The sequence below is a fragment of the Rhinopithecus roxellana genome, chromosome 19 (assembly GCF_007565055.1).
Source record: "Rhinopithecus roxellana isolate Shanxi Qingling chromosome 19, ASM756505v1, whole genome shotgun sequence".
NCBI lineage: Eukaryota > Metazoa > Chordata > Mammalia > Primates > Cercopithecidae > Rhinopithecus > Rhinopithecus roxellana.
Window position 1 is genome coordinate 24041222 of NC_044567.1, and position 21762 is coordinate 24062983.

General features: G+C 43.9%; 1 protein-coding gene across 1 annotated transcript in view; it reads right to left on the reverse strand.

The window, feature by feature from the left end:
* Window positions 1–13248, reverse strand: part of INTS2 (integrator complex subunit 2) — a 73449-nt gene extending 60201 nt beyond the window's left edge. Inside the window, exons 1-4 of the mRNA XM_010364070.2 lie at window positions 12919–13248; window positions 11609–11919; window positions 10216–10354; window positions 642–744 (exon numbers count right to left, since the gene is read on the reverse strand). Of these exons, the coding sequence (XP_010362372.1) occupies window positions 642–744; window positions 10216–10354; window positions 11609–11901 (535 nt within the window). The 5' untranslated portion in view covers window positions 11902–11919; window positions 12919–13248. The remainder of the gene's footprint in view (window positions 1–641; window positions 745–10215; window positions 10355–11608; window positions 11920–12918) is intronic.
* Window positions 13249–21762: the final 8514 nt, after the last annotated feature.

Consider the following 21762-nt stretch of genomic DNA (forward strand, 5'->3'; position numbering starts at 1 on the left):
ATTTTTCTGTTCTCTTTTATTTCTATCATTCACACCTATTATATAGAATCTGGAAAATACAAAAAGGTACAAAGAAGAAAATTAAAATCTGCTCTAATCCCATCATTCAAAGTTAATATAAAATGTTTTCACAGGCCTGTAGTCCCAGTTATTCAGAAGGCTGAAGTAGGAGGATCCCTTGAGTCCGGGAATTCAAGGCTGCAGTGGGCTACGATCCTGCCACTGTACTCCAGCCTGAGCAACAGAGCAAGACTCTGTCTCTAAAAAAAAATAAGTATTTTATTTTAATTCACCAAGGGTATTGTTCTTGCTTTAACTTTTAACAAAACTGGGATTATATTCTACTTAACACTTTGCCCTTTGCTTTTCTTACTTAACATATTGTAAATATTTTCCAAAATCATTAACGAGCATTAAAATCATTAAATCAAAGATACCATGTTAATGTCTGCATGTCACACTATGAAAATAATATAATTTACTGAATCATTGTCTAACTATTAGTCACTTTTGACTTAAACTCATATAAGGTATTTGTTATATGATCCCTAAAATAATATAGCATAGCAGGCTAAGAAGTTACACAGTATTCTTTAACAAGAAACTATATATGAACCGCATCTTAGCACTCAGTACAGTACCTGCTTGTAAAATACAAAGTACGTCTGCAGCTTCCTCCAAATAAACTGGACTCTCAAAAAGTTCAGAAGACTTGAAAAAAAATTCTCCATTGGACTCAGACACCTTAAAAAAGAAAACATATATATATAAACTTTATTGATTTCAGATAATTAAATCCCTATTTTTATAATTATTTCTTGAGCTCACAGATTATCTCTTAATGTATCACTAATATACCACAGCAGAATATGAAGTATTCAATCAATTTCAACCAATATAACCACACACAGCAGTCGTTAATTATTATTCATATATAGCAATATCAATCTCAAGAACTGATTTCTTTCTAAATATTTGGAGACAACTGGAATTAAAGGACAAGGCAAGCCAAAGAAATGAACTACAAATCCAGCCTACATAAACTGCTTTAAAAAAGCCAAAAACAGGCCGGGCGCGGTGGCTCACGCCTGTAATCCCAGCACTTTGGGAGGCCGAGACGGGCGGATCACGAGGTCAGGAGATTGAGACCATCCTGGCTAACATGGTGAAACTCCGTCTCTACTAAAAAAACACAAAAATTAGCCGGGTGAGGTGGCGGGCGCCTGTAGTCCCAGCTATACGGGAGGCTGAGGCAGGCGAATGGCTTGAACCTGGGAGGCAGAGCTTGCAGTGAATGGAGATCCCACCACTGCACTCCAGCCCGGGCGACAGAGCAAGACTCCGCCTCAAAAAAAAAAAAAAAAAAAGTCAAACACTGTCACCCTAAAGCAGTTTAACAAATATAAATTCATGGCCAGGTGTGGTGGCTCACACTTGTAACCCCAGCACTTTGGGAGACCAAGATGGGTGGATCAGCTGAGGTCAGGAGTTCGAGACCAGCCTGGTCAACATGGTGAAACCCTGTCTCTACTAAAAATACAAAAATTAGGACAGGCGCAGTGGTTCACGCCTGTAATCCCAGCACTTTGGGAGGCCGAGGTGGGCAGATCACAAGGTCAGGAGATCGAGACCATCCTGGCTAACACTGTAAACCCCGTCTCTACTAAAAATACAAAAAATTAGCCAGGCGTGGTGGTGGGTACCTGTAGTACCAGCTACTTGGGAGGTTGAGGCAGGAGAATCGCTTGAACCCAGGAGGCAGAGGTTGCAGTGAGTAAGATCACGCCATTGCACTCCAGCCTGGGCAATAAGAGCAAAACTCCGTCTCAAAAAAACAAACAAACAAAAATAAATAAATAAGGGGCAGAAGGCGGAGCAAGATGGCCGAATAGGAACAGCTCCAGTCTCCAACTCCCAGCACGAGCGACACAGAACACCGGTGATTTCTGCATTTTCAACTGAGGTACTGGGGTCATCTCACTAGGGAGTGCCGGACAATCGGTGCTGGTCAGCTGCTGCAGCCCGACCAGCGAGAGATGAAGCAGGGTGAGGCATTGCCTCACCTGGGAAGTGCAAGGGGGAAGGGAATCCCTTTTCCTAGCCAGGGGAACTGAGACACACAACACCTGGAAGATCGGTTAACTCCCACCCCAATACTGCGCTTTAAGCAAACGGGCACACCAGGAGATTATAACCCACACCTGGCCGGGAGGTTCCCACGCCCACGGAGCCTCCCTCATTGCTAGCACAGCAGTCTGCGATCTAACCACAAGGCAGCAGCGAGGCTGGGGGAGGGGCGCCCGCCATTGCTGAGGCTTAAGTAGGTAAACAAAGCCGCTGGGAAGCTCGAACTGGGTGGAGCTCACAGCAGCTCAAGGAAACCTGCCTGTCTCTGTAGACTCCACCTCTGGGGACAGGGCTCAGCTAAACAACAACAACAAAAAAAGCAGCAGAAACCTTTGCAGACACAAACGACTCTGTATGACAGCTTTGAAGAGAGCAGTGGATCTCCCAACACAGAGGCTGAGATCTGAGAAGGGACAGACTGCCTGCTCAAGTGGATCCCTGACCCCTGAGTAGCCTACCTGGGAGACATCCCCCACTAGGGGCAGTCTGACACCCCACACCTCACAGGGTGGAGTACACCCCTAAGAGGAAGCTTCCAAAGTAAGAATCAGACAGGTACACTTGCTGTTCAGCAATATTCTATCTTCTGCAACCTCTGCTGCTGATACCCAAGCAAACAGGGTCTGGAGTGGACCTCAAGCAATCTCCAACAGACCTACAGCTGAGGGTCCTGACTGTTAGAAAGGAAACTATCAAACAGGAAGGACACCTATACCAAAACCCCATCAGTACGTCACCATCATCATAGACCAGAGGCAGATAAAACCACAAAGATGGGGAAAAAGCAGGGCAGAAAAGCTGGAAATTCAAAAAATAAGAGCGCATCTCCCCCTGCAAAGGAGCGCAGCTCATCGCCAGCAACGGATCGAAGCTGGTCAGAGAATGACTTTGACGAGATGAGAGAAGAAGGCTTCAGTCCATCAAACTTCTGAGAGCTAAAGGAGGAATTACGTACTCAGTGCAAAGAAACTAAAAATCTTGAAAAAAGAGTGGAAGAATTGATAGCTAGAATAATTAATGCAGAGAAGGTCATAAACGAAATGACAGAGATGAAAACCATGACACGAGAAATATGTGACAAAAGCACAAGCTTCAGTAACCAACTCGATCAACTGGAAGAAAGAGTATCAGCGATTGAGGATCAAATGAATGAAATGAAGCGAGAAGAGAAACCAAAAGAAAAAAGAAGAAAAAGAAATGAACAAAGCCTGCAAGAAGTATGGGATTATGTAAAAAGACCAAATCTACGTCTGATTGGGGTGCCTGAAAGTGAGGGGGAAAATGGAACCAAGTTGGAAAACACTCTTCAGGATATCATCCAGGAGAACTTCCCCAAACTAGTAGGGCAGGCCAACATTCAAATTCAGGAAATACAGAGAATGCCACAAAGATACTCCTCGAGAAGAGCAACTCCAAGACACATAATTGCCAGATTCACCAAAGTTGAAATGAAGGAAAAAATCTTAAGGGCAGCCAGAGAGAAAGGTCGGGTTACCCACAAAGGGAAGCCCATCAGACTAACAGCAGATCTCTCGGCAGAAACTCTACAAGCCTGAAGAGAGTGGGGGCCAATATTCAACGTTCTTAAAGAAAAGAATTTTAAACCCAGAATTTCATTTCCAGCCAAACTAAGTTTCATAAGTGAAGGAGAAATAAAATCCTTTACAGATAAGCAAATGCTTAGAGATTCTGTCACCACCAGGCCAGCCTTACAAGAGACCCTGAAGGAAGCCCTAAACATGGAAAGGAACAACCGCTACCAGCCATTGCAAAAACATGCCAAAATGTAAAGACCATCGAGGCTAGGAAGAAACTGCATCAAATAACGAGCAAAATAACCAGTTAATATCATAATGGCAGGATCAAGTTCACACATAACAATATTAACCTTAAATGTTAATGGACTAAATGCTCCAATTAAAAGACACAGACTGGCAAACTGGATAAAGAGTCAAGACCCATCAGTCTGCTGTATTCAGGAGACCCATCTCACATGCAGAGACATACATAGGCTCAAAATAAAGGGATGGAGGAAGATCTACCAAGCAAATGGAGAACAAAAACAAGCAGGGGTTGCAATCCTAGTCTCTGATAAAACAGACTTTAAACCATCAAAGATCAAAAGAGACAAAGAAGGCCATTACATAACGGTAAAGGGATCAATTCAACAGGAAGAGCTAACTATCCTAAATATATATGCACCCAATACAGGAGCACCCAGATTCATAAAGCAAGTCCTTAGAGACTTACAAAGAGACTTAGACTCCCATACAATAAAAATGGGAGACTTCAACACTCCACTGTCAACATTAGACAGATCAACAAGACAGAAAGTTAACAAGGATATCCAGGAATTGAACTCATCTCTGCACCAAGCAGACCTAATAGATATCTATGGAACTCTCCACCCCAAATCAACAGAATATACATTGTTCTCAGCACCACATCGCACTTATTCCAAAATTGACCACATAATTGGAAGTAAAGCACTCCTCAGCAAATGTAAAAGAACAGAAATTATAACAAACTGTCTGTCAGACCACAGTGCAATCAAACTAGAACTCAGGACTAAGCAACTCAATCAAAACCGCTCAACTACATGGAAACTGAACAACCTGCTCCTGAATGACTACTGGATACATAATGAAATGAAGGCAGAAATAAAGATGTTCTTTGAAACCAATGAGAACAAAGATACAACATACCAGAATCTCTGGGACACATTTAAAGCACTGTGTAGAGGGAAATTTATAGCACTAAATGCCCACAAGAGAAAGTTGGAAAGATCTAAAATTGACACTCTAACATCACAATTAAAAGAACTAGAGAGGCAAGAGCAAACACATTCAAAAGCTAGCAGAAGGCAAGAAATAACTAATCAGAGCAGAACTGAAGGAGAGAGAGACACAAAAAACCCTCCAAAAAATCAATGAATCCAGGAGTTGGTTTTTTGAAAAGATCAACAAAATTGACAGACTGCTAGCAAGACTAATAAAGAAGAAAAGAGAAAGGAATCAAATAGATGTAATAAAAAATGATAAAGGGGATATCACCACCGACCCCACAGAAATACAAACTACCATCAGAGAATACTATAAACACCTCTATGCAAATAAACCAAAAAATCTAGAAGAAATGGATAATTTCCTGGACACTTACACTCTTCCAAGACTAAACCAGGAAGAAGTTGAATCCCTGAATAGACCAATAGTAGGCTCTGAAATTGAGGCAATAATTAATAGCCTACCAACCAAAAAAAGTCCAGGACCAGATGGATTCACAGCTGAATTCTACCAGAGGTACAAGGAGGAGCTGGTACCATTCCTTCTGAAACTATTCCAATCAATAGAAAAAGAGGGACTCCTCCCTAACTCATTTTATGAGGCCAACATCATCCTGATACCAAAGCCTGGCAGAGACACAACAAAAAAAGAGAATTTTAGACCAATATCCCTGATGAACATCGATGCAAAAATCCTCAATAAAATACTGGCAAACCGGATTCAGCAGCACATCAAAAAGCTTATCCACCATGATCAAGTGGGCTTTATCCCTGGGATGCAAGGCTGGTTCAACATTCACAAATCAATAAACATAATCCAGCATATAAACAGAACCAAAGACAAGAACCACATGATTATCTCAATAGATGCAGAAAAGGCTTTTGACAAAATTCAACAGCCCTTCATGCTAAAAACGCTCAATAAATTCGGTATTGATGGAACGTACCTCAAAATAATAAGAGCTATTTATGACAAACCCACAGCCAATATCATACTGAATGGGCAAAAACTGGAAAAAGTCCCTTTGAAAACTGGCACAAGACAGGGATGCCCTCTCTCACCACTCCTATTCAACACAGTGTTGGAAGTTCTGGCTAGGGCAATCAGGCAAGAGAAAGAAATAAAGGGTATTCAGTTAGGAAAAGAAGAAGTCAAACTGTCCCTGTTTGCAGATGACATGATTGTATATTTAGAAAACCCCATCGTCTCAGCCCAAAATCTCCTTAAGCTATAAGCAACTTCAGCAAAGTCTCAGGATACAAAATTAATGTGCAAAAATCACAAGCATTCTTATACACCAGTAACAGACAAACAGCCAGCCAAATCATGAATGAACTTCCATTCACAATTGCTTCAACGAGAATAAAATACCTAGGAATCCAACATACAAGGGATGTGAAGGACCTCTTCAAGGAGAACTACAAACCAGTGCTCAGTGAAATAAAAGAGGACACAAACAAATGGAAGAACATACCATGCTCATGGATAGGAAGAATCAATATCGTGAAAATGGCCATACTGCCCAAAGTTATTTACAGATTCAATGCCTTCCCCATCAAGCTACCAATGAGTTTCTTCACAGAATTGGAAAAAACTGCTTTAAAGTTCATATGGAACCAAAAAAGAGCCCGCATTGCCAAGACAATCCTAAGTCAAAAGAACAAAGCTGGAGGCATCACGCTACCTGACTTCAAACTATACTACAAGGCTACAGGAATCAAAACAGCATGGTACTGGTACCAAAACAGAGCTATAGACCAATGGAACAGAACAGAGTCCTCAGAAATAATACCACACATCTACAGCCATCTCATCTTTGACAAACCTGAGAGAAACAAGAAATGGGGAAAGGATTCCCTATTTAATAAATGGTGCTGGGAAAATTGGCTAGCCATAAGTAGAAAGCTGAAACTGGATCCTTTCCTTACTCCTTATACGAAAATTAATTCAAGATGGATTAGAGACTTAAATGTTAGACCTAATACCATAAAAACCCTAGAAGAAAACCCAGGTAGTACCATTCAGGACATAGGCATGGGCAAGGACTTCATGTCTAAAACACCAAAAGCAACGGCAGCAAAAGCCAAAATTGACAAATGGGATCTAATTAAACTAAAGAGCTTCTGCACAGCAAAAGAAACTACCATCAGAGTGAACAGGCAACCTACAGAATGGGAGAACATTTTTGCAATCTACTCATCTGACAAAGGGCTAATATCCAGAATCTACAAAGAACTCAAACAAATTTACAAGAAAAAAACAAACAACCCCATCAAAAAGTGGGCAAAGGATATGAACAGACATTTCTCAAAAGAAGACATTCATACAGCCAACAGACACATGAAAAAATGCTCATCATCACTCGCCATCAGAGAAATGCAAATCAAAACCACAATGAGATACCATCTCACACCAGTTAGAATGGCAATCATTAAAAAGTCAGGAAACAACAGGTGCTGGAGAGGATGTGCAGAAATAGGAACACTTTTACACTGTTGGTGGGATTGTAAACTAGTTCAACCATTATGGAAAACAGTATGGCGATTCCTCAAGGATCTAGAACTAGATGTACCATATGACCCAGCCATCCCACTACTGGGTATATACCTAAAGGATTATAAATCATGCTGCTATAAAGACACATGCACATGTATGTTTATTGCGGCACTATTCACAATAGCAAAGACTTGGAATCAACCCAAATGTCCATCTGTGACAGACTGGATTAAGAACATGTGGCACATATACACCATGGAATACTATGCAGCCATAAAAAATGATGAGTTTGCATCCTTTGTAGGGACATGGATGCAGCTGGAAACCATCATTCTTAGCAAACTATCACAAGAACAGAAAACCAAACACCGCATGTTCTCACTCATAGGTGGGAACCGAACGATGAGATCACTTGGACTCGGGAAAGGGAACATCACACACCGGGGCCTATCATGGGGAGGGGGAAGGAGGAGGGATTGCATTGGGAGTTATACCTGATATAAATGACGAATTGATGGGTGCTGACGAGTTGATGGGTGCAGCACACCAACATGGCACAAGTATACATATGTAACAAACCTGCACGTTATGCACATGTATCCTAGAACTTAAAGTATAATAAAATAAATAAATAAATAAAAGTATCACAATAGTAAAAAAGGAAATTATAATTTGTGATAGAAATTTTAGAAAAAATTTTAACATACCTTAAAAAAAATCTAAAACTCAGAAAAATCCTCTCTACCAATATTTTCTTTTTTTTTTTGAGACGGAGTCTCGCTCTGTCACCCAAGCGGCAGTGCAGTGGTGCGATCTGAGCTCACTCACTGCAAGCTCCACCTCCCGGGTTCACGCCATTCTCCTGCCTCACCCTCCCCAGTAGCTGGACTACAGGCACCCGCCGCCACGCCCAGCTAATTTTTTTTGTATCTTTTTAGTAGACACGGGGTTTCATCGTGTTAGCCAGGATGGTCTCAATCTCCTGACCTCGTGATCCGCCCGCCTCGGCCTCCCAAAGTACTGGGATTACAGGCATGAGCCACTGTGCCCGGCCTCTATAAGTATTTTCTATGGAAACAGAATTTAGTCCTTTTTGTTCACAATTTATAAAACTAAACTTTATTTACCACAAATTAACTGACTCCCCAAAATTGTAACAGTAAATAAAGATCTAATTTAGTGTTTTTGTTTTTGTTTTTTTGTTGTTGTTATTGTTTTTGAGGCAGTTTCACTCTTGTTGCCCAGGCTACAGTGTAATGGTGCAATCTCGGCTCACCACAACCTCCACCTCCCAGGTTCAAGCAATTCTCCTGCCTCAGCCTCCCGAGTAGCTGGGATTATAGGCATGCGTCACCATGCCTGGCAAATTTTGTATTTTTTAGTAGAAACGGGGTTTCTCCATGTTGGTCAGGATGGTCTTGAACTCCCGACCTCAGGTGATCCACCCGCCTCGGCCTCCCAAAGTGCTGGGATTACAGGCATGAGCCACCACGCCCAGCTAATTTAATTATTTATATGATAGACCTTTGACATTCAAAAATTTTAAATTCAGAGTTTCAATTAACCATAATTACCTAAAGGTCTACGACCAAAGTAATCTATAATTTTGCAAAGAAGATAACTTTAATAGCTTTCATTAGTGTAGAGAAGCACTTTGGTCATTTAGTGATTGAGACTAGCCAATCATCCTATATTCAATTCAGCATTGATACTTCCCCCTACTGTCATATATGAGGTTGTTACCGCTCATCCAGTGTCTAAATGAATCACATACATTTTTCAGTTATTCACATTCAGTTATTCAAAATGTTACTTCATTACACTTTATGGGAGAAATTATATCTCATAAAGGTATTATTTGGTCATAAATTTGATAGTCTATACAAGCCTTGAGATAAATCCCTTTCTAAATGTCAAGAAGCCACTGTGTATGGATTCCATACAGAAAAAAAATCCCTCTGATAGAAAATGCAGAACAAGTATAAATGAGAGCAAATAATAATTAGAGAAGGCCTTTAAGGCAGACTTATAACATCCTTTCAGCCTTTCAAAGGAAAACAAATATATAGAAGTAAGAGTAGAGAAGGCCGGGCACAGTGGCCCATGCCTGTAATCCCAACACTTTGGGAGGCTGAGGCGGGTGGATCACCTGAGTTCAGGAGTTCGAGACCAGCCCGGCAAGCCTGGCCAACATGGTGAAACCCCATCTCTGGGCGCAGTGGCTCCAGCCTGTAATCCCAGCACTTTGGGAGGCCGAGATGGGCGGATCACGAGGTCAGGAGATCGAGACCATCCTGGCTAACACGGTGAAACCCTGTCTCTACTAAAAAATACAAAAAAAAAAAAAAAAAAAAAAAAAAAAAAAACTAGCCGGGCGAGGTGGCAGGTGCCTGTACTCCCAGCTACTCGGGAGGCTGAGGCAGGAGAATGGCGTAAACCCGGGAGGCGGAGCTTGCAGTGAGCTGAGATCCGGCCACAGTACTCCAGCCCGGGCGACAGAGCGAGACTCCGCCTCAAAAAAAAAAAAATTAGCCGGGCATGGTGGCGGGTACCTGTAACCCCAGCTACTCAGGAAGCTGACGCAGAAGAACTGCTTGAATCCGGGAGGTGGAGATTGCAGTGAGCCGAGATCACACCACTGCATTCCAGCCTGGGCAATAAGAACAAAACTCCGTCTCCAAAAAAAAAGAACAAAATAAGAGTAGAGGAGAATTCAACCTGCCTGCCTTCTTGCCTCTTTTTCTGTCTACCTCCCTATACACAGACATCAAATCATACATACTTTGAGCTGTGGTTAAAAAAAATGCACCTTGTTCATAATTGCCAACAGTTCACTAAGCACAAGACGCAATCGACGAGGTGAATCACTGTGTTCAAACTCTAACGTCAGTCCATGCTGAAGCTGTGATACCAGGATGCTCTCTCCACTGCCTCCTCCAAGTTTATGCCTAATGAAGTACAAACATGCAACACAATTATGAAAACCCTGATATGAAAATAACTACATAAAAATTATCTTTTATTGAAATAAGCTACAAAAGGATGTATAAAGTGTTCTAAAATGTTCTGTTACTTCTGAAATGCTATTTAGTTTGCCTATGTATTTCAGGGATTCACATCCTATGTATAATAAATACTACACCACATAGGCCAGGCATGGTGGCTCATGCTGGTAATCCCAGCACTTTGGGAGGCCGAGGTGGGCGGATCACAAGGTCAGGAGTTTGAGACCAGCCTGGCCAATGTGGTGAAACCTCGTCTCTACTAATAATACAAAAAAGCCGGGCGTGGTGGCACGTGCCTGTAGTCCCAGCTACTTGGGAGACTGAGACAGAAGAATCGCTTGAACCCAGGAGGTGGAGGTTGCAGTGAGCCAAGATTATGCCACTGCACTCCAGCCTGGGCGACAGGGCGAGACTCCGTCTAAAAAAAAAAACATAAAAATAAAAAATAAATACTCCACCACAACTGACAATTAATACTCACTTCCACTAATGGTGGCTTGCTACTAGATTCACAGTTGCCCGGGAAGGACATAGCATCTGCCCAGAATCTTTGGGAATATCTAAGCTTTAAAAGCCTCTCAAGAGGCTGGGCCCAGTGGCTCACTCTTGTAATCCCAGCACTTTGAGGGACCAAGGCAGGTGGATCACCTGAGGTCAGGAGTTCGAGACCAACCTGGCCAACATGATAAAACCCCGTCTCTTCTAAAAATACAAAAAATTAGCCGGGCGTGGTGGCAGGTGCCTGTAATCCCAGCTACTTGGGAGGCTAAGGCAGGAGGATCACTTGAACCCAGGAGGCTGAGGTTGCAGTGAGCTGAGATCACACCATTGCACTCCAGCCTGGGCAACAAGAGCAAAACTGTGTCTCAAAAAAGAAAAAAAAAAAAAAGCCTCCCAAGTGATTCCAATAAATCCCTCTAACCTAGGGGAAGTTACCCTACCTACTTCCCACTGAAAGTAACTGGCCTAATGAGTTTAGCCCACATACAACAGCACATTGCCAAATTTCTCTAGATAACAGTTTATAACATGGAAGTCAAAAGATTCTGGAATTGTAACTAGAAACAGAAAAGACCTAAGTAAAATGCTCTCCAGAGTTTAGATTCTCGTTCTCTGTTTCCTGGAGAGCTCTGAAAAATATCTGATTCCCTATTCTTTGTCAAATCCAAATCCATATATAATATAACATAACATTACCTAAGCTGTTGTTCTTTGCTGGCATCTTGTTCTAAAGCATGAAAGTCCACAGACAACAATGCGACAATGGAGTTGACAGCTTCCACTCCAGAGAGAAGGCGAAGGATGAGTTTCTTATCCTGAGCCCAGCTTTGGCTCTGGTCAGCAGGTGCACAAAGTGCCATCCGTACCAAGCAGGGCAGGAGAAGTCTTAATTCTGGATCGCTTAAAGATGCCAGGCGAACAACATCCACCTTCTGCATTGCCTCAAAAGCAAAAGGGCTGACAAACTGAAGACTTGTACATTCAGTCATTATTACTGTGTGTTGATCCTAATGGTAAAAATACAAATGAAAGTAGGAGTTTAATTTCCACATATATGAACACCCAACTTTCTAAAAACCTTGAAAAATGTGGTTTATCTTTAATAGGCCCCTATGTTGGCAATGTTCCTGGCACAATCAAGACAAGGCTTCTCTGTCTCCCTAGGTTTTTACTGTCACCTGGAAAATGAGAAAGAAAACAGAGCATATTAATGTCTCTTCCAGCCTCAGGAATCTTCTGCTGTAATACTCATATTTTACAAAGAAGGAAAATGAAGGTCAGAGAGATGAAGTAACAGTCCCAAAGTAGTATTACGAGTTAGAGGCACAATTCAAGGCTGAATCCTCATCTACTAAAATCCCAGTCCAAAACTTTCTCCACTATATCAGTCATATGAGCTCAACAAAATGTAAATAAAAGTAACTGAACGGTCATAGTTAAGTGCTTTCTTTCATACCCCGATAGTTTCAAACGCCTACCCCGATAGACATAAAGAACTATTGGGCTTCTCTTTCTCAACCTCCATGAGTCGGTGGAAAAACTAGCAAATCACTGGGCAGAAGCAATATCAGATTCAAGGCTCTGGAGGCCACAACACTATCCTATGTCCCCTGTGTTACTGGGTAAAAAGCAGATGCGTGGGTGCTATGTGGGAGAGAAAGACGCGTCTCACTACGGCACTTCTCTGTCTCCAGGAATCATCAGACACAAAAAGTAAACAAACAAAAAGGCAGTGAGCACGTAGCCAAAGCCATCCCCTCTCGAGGCCGACCGACTAGCAGCGGCGTGGGTATAAGTCGTGGGTAAAAACTGCTTTGCTTTCAGGGAGGGGCTGCTCTTTTAACAGAGGAGCGGGCTGATTGGAGCAGAGGCGCCAAGACCTGTGTGCTCCTCCGTCTCGCCCCGGGCGCAACTATAACCAACAAGTCCCTCGGGCTGAGCAGTCTGGCCAGGCTCCGACACGGACCTAGGAACGCGCTGAGGTCTGAGAAGCGGAAGCTTTATACCTTAAGATCTACCCTCCAGCCTCACGGAACCCCACACGTCCTAGAGGCGGGACGCGGCAGAAATCGAGAGCGCGGTCCGAAGTTGGGCCTAGGCGATAATCCGGAACCCCAAATCCTAGTTGTGCCTCGAGTCGACTCGGGCACCGAGAACTCAGACGCCGGGACCAACCGGATTGTCGATACGAAGTGGGGAGGATGGGGGCACCACACAAAGGCAGAACCGGGACTGTAGGGACGGAAAAGCGGGAGACTTTTTCAACCTGCACCCAGCACCTTCATTCATCCCCAGCGTCTGACTCCCGTCGGCCACCGTACTGGTCTGAGAGGAAGGGTGGCTGCGAGAGGAAGGGCAGAGATGTCGGCGCCAATGCAATTATGCGCGTGCGCGGTCCCGCCCCTTTCTCCACTCTATTTGCCCTGCCCTACTTCCTCGCCAAAAATTTAGAAATGTGATTCTGGTAGGCTCTCTTTTCCAGAGCCTACCAGCTCCTTCCTTTTAGACAAGCCACTGAGCCCCTCAGAACTTCAATTTCATCATCACAGGATTGCCATGGCATTCAAATGGCATAACGTATGTTAAAATTGTTCCCACTATTCTTTGACACTAGTGGTACCAAACTGTACTCTTTAAATCTCTGCCTGTGCCTTCCCAGAACCAAAATTCTAGAATCCCAGGATTTGTAGAATTTTAAAAGCGACCTAACCCCGGCCGGGCGCGGTGGCTCAAGCCTGTAATCCCAGCACTTTGGGAGGCCGAGACGGGCGGATCACGAGGTCAGGAGATCGAGACCATCCTGGCCTACACGGTGAAACCCCGTCTCTACTAAAAAATACAAAAAACTAGCCGGGCGAGATGGCGGGCGCCGGTAGTCCCAGCTACTCGGGAAGCTGAGGCAGGAGAATGGCGTGAACCCGGGAGGCGGAGCTTGCAGTGAGCTGAGATCCGGCCGCTGCACTCCAGCCTGGGCGATAGAGCGAGACTCCGTCTCAAAAAAAAAAAAAAAAAAAAAAAAAAAAAAGCGATCTAACCCCAAACTTTCTTCCGCTCTTGACCTCACACGTACGCTGTCAGAAGTTAAACACCTTCCTTTCAGGTTCTTAACTTGGGGGGCCCATAGAACCTTAGAGGGGTAATGCATGGGGATTCAGGAATTCTCTGGAATCCATTCAGAACTGAGTGCTCGGCACTTCTTCCGGGAAGAGGGTCCAAAACTTTCAACAACTTCTCAAAGAAAGTCTGATCTGGCCGGGCGCGGTGGCTCAAGCCTGTAATCCCAGCACTTTGGGAGGCCGAGACGGGCCTATCACGAGGTCAGGAGATCGAGACCATCCCGGCTAACACGGTGAAACCCCGTCTCTACTAAAAAATACAAAAAACTAGCCGGGCGAGGTGGCGGGCGCCTGTAGTCCCAGCTACTCGGGAGGCTGAGGCAGGAGAATGGCGTAAACCCGGGAGGCGGAGCTTGCAGTGAGCTGAGATCCGGCCACTGTACTCCAGCCTGGGCGACAGAGCAAGACTCCGTCTCAAAAAAAAAAAAAAAAAAAAAAAGTCTGATCACTCAGAAAAGAACCACTAGTCTATATATGAAGAACCGCTAGTCTTTGTGTCTTCATACTATTTCTTGTTCCTAGTTCGATCAACGTTTATTTGGGATCTTCTGTTACCAGATACTGTGCTAGGAGCTGGAAATAAAAGTATTTTACAAAGATATAGTACTTTATAACCTCTTTAAAAATAAAGTCTTATTTACATGGAAACAAATATTTTATATAATAACACACACACTACATGTTTTCTACTTCTCTTTAAAAAATTGCTTGTCACTGCACACTAAAACTGATTTCACAATCTATTAATGGGTTGCAAACTGTACTGCACCGGCATTTTTAAGCTAATATTTAGGATTTATTTATTGAACACTTGCTAGGCACTATAATAAATGCTTTATATATATTATCTGATTTAATCCTGTGAGGTAGGTAATATTATTCGCCTTTTGCAATTGAGGAAATTGAGAGAGGGTAAGCAATTTCATCTCCATGGATGATCATTTCACAGGAAAAGTGTGAAAGCAATGCAAACACTGGTTGGAGGGATGAATGAGAGGAAGATGTGGGTATGAACTAAGTTATTTTAAAGATCCTTTCCAACTCTAATTATGATCCTCTGTTCACTAATGGAGAAACAACATGCAGATTCAGTATCTCCATCTTGATCTATGGAGAAACAGAAAATCACATCCAGCCTGAATGAGATGGCTGGAGTGTCACATAATGAGTGCTGACACTTTCTCCAAGACCCTCTCTCCTTCTCTTCCAGTTCACCAACACCTTGAGTTGCTCAAGCCAGAAACTCTCGTCTCTCCTCCTTGTATTAATTTGGCAAAAATCTTTATAATCATTGAAACATTGTAATGTTTGCCAATAAAAGTTTTTTGTTTTTTGTTTTTTGTTTTTTGTTTTTTTGAGACAGAGTCTCGCTCTGTTGCCCAAGCTGGAGTGCAGTGGCATGATCTCAGCTCACTGCAACCTCTGCCTCCCAAGCTGAAGCAATCCTCCCACCTCAGCCTCCTGAGTAGCTGGGACCATAGGCGTGCACCACCACACTTGGCCAATTTTTTTTTTTTTTTTTTTTTTTTTTTGAGACGGAGTCTCACTTTGTCACCCAGGCTGGAGTGCAGTGGTACCATCTTGGCTCACTGCAACCTCCGCCTCCCAGGGTCAAGCAATTCTCCTGCCTCAGCCTCCTGAGTAGGTGGGATTACAGGCACCCACCACCATGCCTGTCTAATTTTTTTTTTTTTTTTTAAGACGGAGTCTTGCTCTGTCACCCAGGCTGGAGTGCAGTGGCGGAATCTCAGCTCACTGCAAGCTCCGCCTCCTGGGTTTTACGCCATTCTCCTGCCTCAGCCTCCCCAGTAGCTGGGACTACAGGCGCCCGCCACCTCGCCCGGCTAGTTTTTTTGTATTTTTTAGTAGAGACGGGGTCTCACCCTGTTAGCCAGGATGGTCTCGATCTCCCGACCTTGTGATCCGCCCATCTCAGCCTCCCAAAGTGCTGGGATTACAGGCTTGAGCCACTGCTCCCGGCAATTTTTTGTATTTTTAATAGAGACAGAGTTTCACCATGTTGGCCAGGCTGGTCTCGAACTCCCAAACTGCTGGGATTTCAGTCATGAGTCTCCGTACCCGGCCTCTCTTTTCTTTTCTTTTCGAAACAAGTTCTCAAGAAAAGAGCGGCAGTGCAGTCGAGCGATCTTGGCTCACTACCGCCTCAACCTCCTGGGCTCAGGTGATCCTCCCACTTCAGCCTCCCAAGTAACTGAGACTATGGTTGTGCGTCACCACACCTGGCTAATTTTTCTATTTTTTTGTAGAGACAGGGTTTCATTATGTGGCCAAGCTGGTCTTGAACTCCTGGACTCAAGCCATCCGCCCCCCTCCTCAGTCCACCAAAGTGCTAGGATTACAGGAGCAAGCCACTGCACCTGGCTTGACCAGCTTACTTTTATTCTTCTACTTTATTTTTCAGTCAGACTGGAGGAAGAGAGAAACAGAGTAATGAAAAAAAAGAGAAAAACACATTAGAATATCTACAATGTTTCATGTATACTAGGAGCTTAATGTAGATTGCAGAGTAATTGAGCTTCCAGAAGTTGGAAGACCTAGCTATAAAAAGGTGAAGACCAATGTCATTTGGAAATAGTCATAGAATTCCAGAAGCACAAGGATCTCAGAAGACATCTAGCTCCATTTTGCTCAACACAATACTTTTCATAGTGTGACTATTTTATCTTGTAAGATGTCTTTCCGGAGGGCACGATGGCTCATGCCTGTAATCCCAGCACTTCGGGAGGCCAAGGCGGGTGGATCACAAGGTCAGGAGTTCTAGACCAGCCTGGCCAATATGATGAAACCCTGTCTCTACTAAAAATACAAAAATTAGTTGGGCGTGGTGGTGTGTGCCTATAGTCCCAGCTGCTTGGGAGGCTGAGGCAGGAGAATCGCTTGAACCCGGGAGGCAGAGGTTGCATTGAGCCGAGATCATGCCACCATACTCTAGCCTGGGCAACAGAGTGAAACTCCATCTAAAAAATTTTTTTCATGTTTCAGCCTGTCAAGATCTTTGACTCTTCTACACCGGCTATCTGTTTTAGCTTAGCAGATCATATCTTCATTAATGTTATGGATAAAATATTGAATAGAATTGGGTCCAGCCAAGGCTTCTAGTTCAGCATTAGAGACACGCCTCCAGGTTGACATAGCTCCACCAATCAAGGCTCTTTGAGTATGAGACTGTTTTATGAATCAGCCCAACTACTAAAACACTACCCTTCTTTGGGATAAAGTTCAATTTCCTTAGGATGGAACTAAAAGGACTGATTGACTGATTATATTTTTTTGAGACAGAGTCTCACTCTGTCGCCCAGGATGGAGTGCAGTGGCTCACTCTTGGTTCACTGCAACCTCCGCCTCCTGGGTTCAAGCAATTATCCTGCCTCAACCTCCCAAGTAGCTGGGAATACAGGCGCCTGCCACCATGCCCAGCTAAATTGTTTTGTATTTTTAGTAGAGACGGGGTTTCACCATGTTGGCCAGGCTGCTCTCAATCTCCTGACCTCAGGTGATCTGCACAGCTTGGCCTCCCAAAGTGCTGGGATTACAGGTGTGAGCCACTGCGCCCAGCCCAAAGACGGATTTTTTTTTTCGATATGGAGTCTCACTCTGTCGCCCAGGCTGGAGTGCGGTGGTGTAATCTCAGCTCACTGCAACCTCTGCCTCTTGGGTTCAAGCAATTCTCCTGCCTCTGCCTCCTGAGTAGCTGGGATTACAGGCGCCCGCCACCACGCCTGGCTAAATTTTTTTGGGTATTTTCAGTAGAGATGGGGTTTCACCATGTTGGCCAGGCTGGTGGATCACCTGAGGTCGAGAGTTCAAGACCAGCCTGACCAACATGGAGAAATCCTGTCTCTACTAAAAATACAAAATTAGCTGGGTATAGTGGCGCATGCCTGTAATTCCAGCTACTCAGGAGGATGAGGCAGAAAAATCGCTTGAACCAGGGACGGGTAGGTTGTGGTGAGCCGAGATCGTGCCATTGCACTCTGGCATGGGCAACGAAAGCAAAACTCCATCAAGAAAAAAAAAAAACCCATTAAAAAGTGGGCAAAGAGGCCGGGCGCTGTAGCTCACGCCTGTAATCCCAGCACTTTGGGAGAACAAGGCAGGCGGATCACAAGGTCAGCAGTTCGAGACCAGCCTGGCCAACATGGTGAAAACCCCGTCTCTACTGAAAATACAAAAAAAAAAAAAAAAAATTAGCCGGGCATGGTGGCGTGCGCCTGTAATCCCAGCTACTGGGGAGGTTGACACAGAAGAATTGCTTGAACCCGGGAGGTGGAGGTTGCAGTGAGCCGAGATCATGCCACTGCACCCCACCCTGGGCAACAGAGTGAGATTCGGTCTCAAAAAAAAAAAAAAAAAAAAAAAAAAGGCAAAGAACATAAACAGCTGCTTTTCAAAAGAAGACATACAGGCGGCCAGCAAGTATATGAAAAAAAGGTAAATATCACTGAGCATTAGAGAAATGCAAATCAAAACCACAATGAGATATCTCACACCAGTCAGAATGAGTATTTTTAAAAAGTCAAAAAATAGGCCAGGTGCGGTGTCTCAAGCCTGTAATCCCAGCACTTTGGGAGGCCGAGACGGGTGGATCACGAGGTCAGGAGATCGAGACCATCCTGGCTAACATGGTGAAACCCCGTCTCTACTAAAAAAATACAAAAAAAAACTAGCCGGGCGAGGTGGTGGGCGCCTGTAGTCCCAGCTACTCGGGAGGCTGAGGCAGGAGAATGGCATAAACCCGGGAGGCGGAGCTTGCAGTGAGCTGAGATCCGGCCACTGCACTCCAGCCCGGGCGACAGAGCAAGACTCCGTCTCAAAAAAAAAAAAAAAAAAAAAAAAAAAAAAAACAGTCAAAAAATAGTGCTCTCTTTGGCAGCACATATACTACAATTAGAAAGATACAAATAAGATGATGATGATGATGATGATGATGATGATGATGATGATGATTTTGAGACGGAGTCTCGCTCTGTCGCACAGGCTGGAGTGTAGTGGCGCGATCTGTAGCTGGGACTACAGGTGCCCGCACCACGCCCGGCTAATTTTTTGTATTTTTAGTAGAAACAGGGTTTCACCATGTTGGCCAGGATGGTCTTGATCTCTGGACCTCGTTATCTGCCTGCCTCGGCCTCCCAAAGTGCTGGGATTACAGGCGTGAGCCACCGTGCCCGGACTTTTTTTTTCTTTTCTTTTCTTTTTTTGAGATAGAGTCTCGCTCTGTCCTCCAAGCTGGAGTGCAATGCTGCAGTCTCGGCTCTCTGCAATCTCCACCTCCTGGGTTCAAGTGATTCTCTCTGCCTCAGCCTCCTGAGTAGCTGGGATTACAGGCATGTGCCACCATGCCCGGCTAATTTTTTTTTGTATTTTTAGTAAAGACGAGGTTTCACCATGTTACCAGGCTGGTATCAAACTCCCAGTGAACCACCTGCCTTGGCTTCCCAAAGTGCTGGGATTAGAGGCATGAGCCACCGTGCCTGGCTGCAATTTTTTTTTTTAATGCCAAAGAAGAACAGATGCTGGCAAGATTGCAGAGAAAAGGCAACACTTATACACTGTTGGTAGGAGTATAAATTAATTCAACAATGTGAAAAGTAGTGTGGCAATTCCTCAAAGAGCTCGAAATACCATTTGACCCATCAATGACATTACTGGTTATATACCCAGAGGAATATAAACCATTCTACCATAAAGACACATGTACGTGAATGTTCATTGCAGCACTGTTCACAGTAGCAAAGACACAGAATCAATCTAAATGCCCATAAATGACAGATTGGATAAAGAAAATGTGTACATATATACCGTGGAATACTGGGCAGTCATAAAAAAAGAATGAGATCATGTCTTCTGCAGGAACATGGATGGAGCTGGAGGCTGTTATCCTTAGTAAGCTAATGCAGGAACAGAATACCAAATACCATGTGTTCTCACTTAAAAGTGGTAGCTGAATGATGAGAACTCATGGACACAAAGAAGGGAACAACACACAATAGGGTCCACTTGAGGGTGGAGGGTGGGGGTGGAAGGAGGGTAAGGAGAAGAAAAAATAACTATTGGAAACTAGGTTTAATACCTGAGTGATGAAATAATCTGTACAACAAACCCCCATGACAAAAGTTTACCTATATAACAAACCTTCACATGTACCCCTAAACCTAAAAATTAAAAAAAAAAAAAAAAAACCATGGAATTTTACTAAATAACCTGCTGAATGTTCATTCTCATAATCAGTTTATCAACACTGTCAAAATAAAAGATGAGGGCCAGGCATGGTGGCTTATGCCTGTAATCCCAGCACTTTGGGAAGCCGAGGCGAGCGGATCACAAGGTCAGGAGATCGAGACCATCTTGGCTAACGCAGTGAAACCCTGTCTCTACTAAAAATACAAAAAAATTAGCCGGGCGTGGTGGCAGGCTCCTGTAGTCTCAGCTACTCCGGAGGCTGAGTCAGGAGAATGGCGTGACCCCAGGAGATGGAGCTTGCAGTGAGCCGACATTGCCCCACTGTACTCCAGCCTGGGTGACAGAGCAAGACTCCATCTCAGAAAAAAAAAAAAAAAAAAAAAAAAAACTAGCCGGGCGAGGTGGCGGGCGCTTGTAGTCCCAGCTACTTGGGAGGCTGAGGCAGGAGAATGGCATAAACCCCGGAGGCGGAGCTTGCAGTGAGCTGAGATCCGGCCACTGCACTCCAGCCTGGGTGACAAAGTGAGACTCCGTCTCAAAAAAAAAAAAAAAAAAAAAAAAAAATAATAATAATAATAATAATAAATAAATAAATAAAATGAAATAAAATAAAATAAGAGATTGATTCCAGTTAGTTTCTTTTAGGTATGTACTGCATTGTTATTCATAGCACTTTAGAGGACTTGTAGAACTAATTATGTTTATATAAGTGTGTTTCCAAATAGACTGAAGGCTTAAGGTCAGAGGTTTGTATCTCTTTTTTTTTTTTTTTTTTTTTTTTTGAGACAGGGTCTCACTGTGTCACCCAGGCTGGAATGCAGTGATATGATCTCGGTTCACAGCAGCCTCCGCCTCCTGGGTTCAAGTGATTCTCCTGCCTCAGCCTTCTGAGTAGCTGGGATTACAGGCACATGTCACCACACCTGGCTAATTTTTTTGTAATTGTAGTAGAGAGGGGGTGTCACCATTTTGCCCAGGCTGGTCTCAAACCCCTGACCTCAAGTGATCCACCTGCCTCGGCCTCCCAAAGTACTGGGATTACAGGTGTGAGCCACCATGCCTGGCTAGAGATTTGTATCTCATAACTAGTGTATAGTAAATTATTTTACTGTACAAACAGTGTTTTAGTGAAACTATGCCAGCTTCTAATGAACTTGTTGGTAAAGTTACGTAAATTTGTTTGAATTTCTGGGACCTGACCGGGCGTGGTGGCTCAATTCTGTAATCCTAGCACTTTGGGAGGCCAAGGCGGGTGGATCACTTGAGGTCAGGAGTTCAAAACCAGCCTGGCAAACATGGTGAAACCCCATCTCTACTAAAAATACACAACAATTAGCAGGGCGTGGTGGCGGGCGCCTGTAATCCCAGCTACTCAAGAGGCTGAGGCAGAAGAATCTCTTGAACCTGGGAGGTGGAGGTTGCAGCGAGCTGAGGTTGCACCACCGCACTCCAGCCTGGGCGACAGAGTGAGACTCCATCTCAAAAAAAAAAGAATTTCTGGGACCTACTTTAAAAAAACTAAAACTGAGAAAG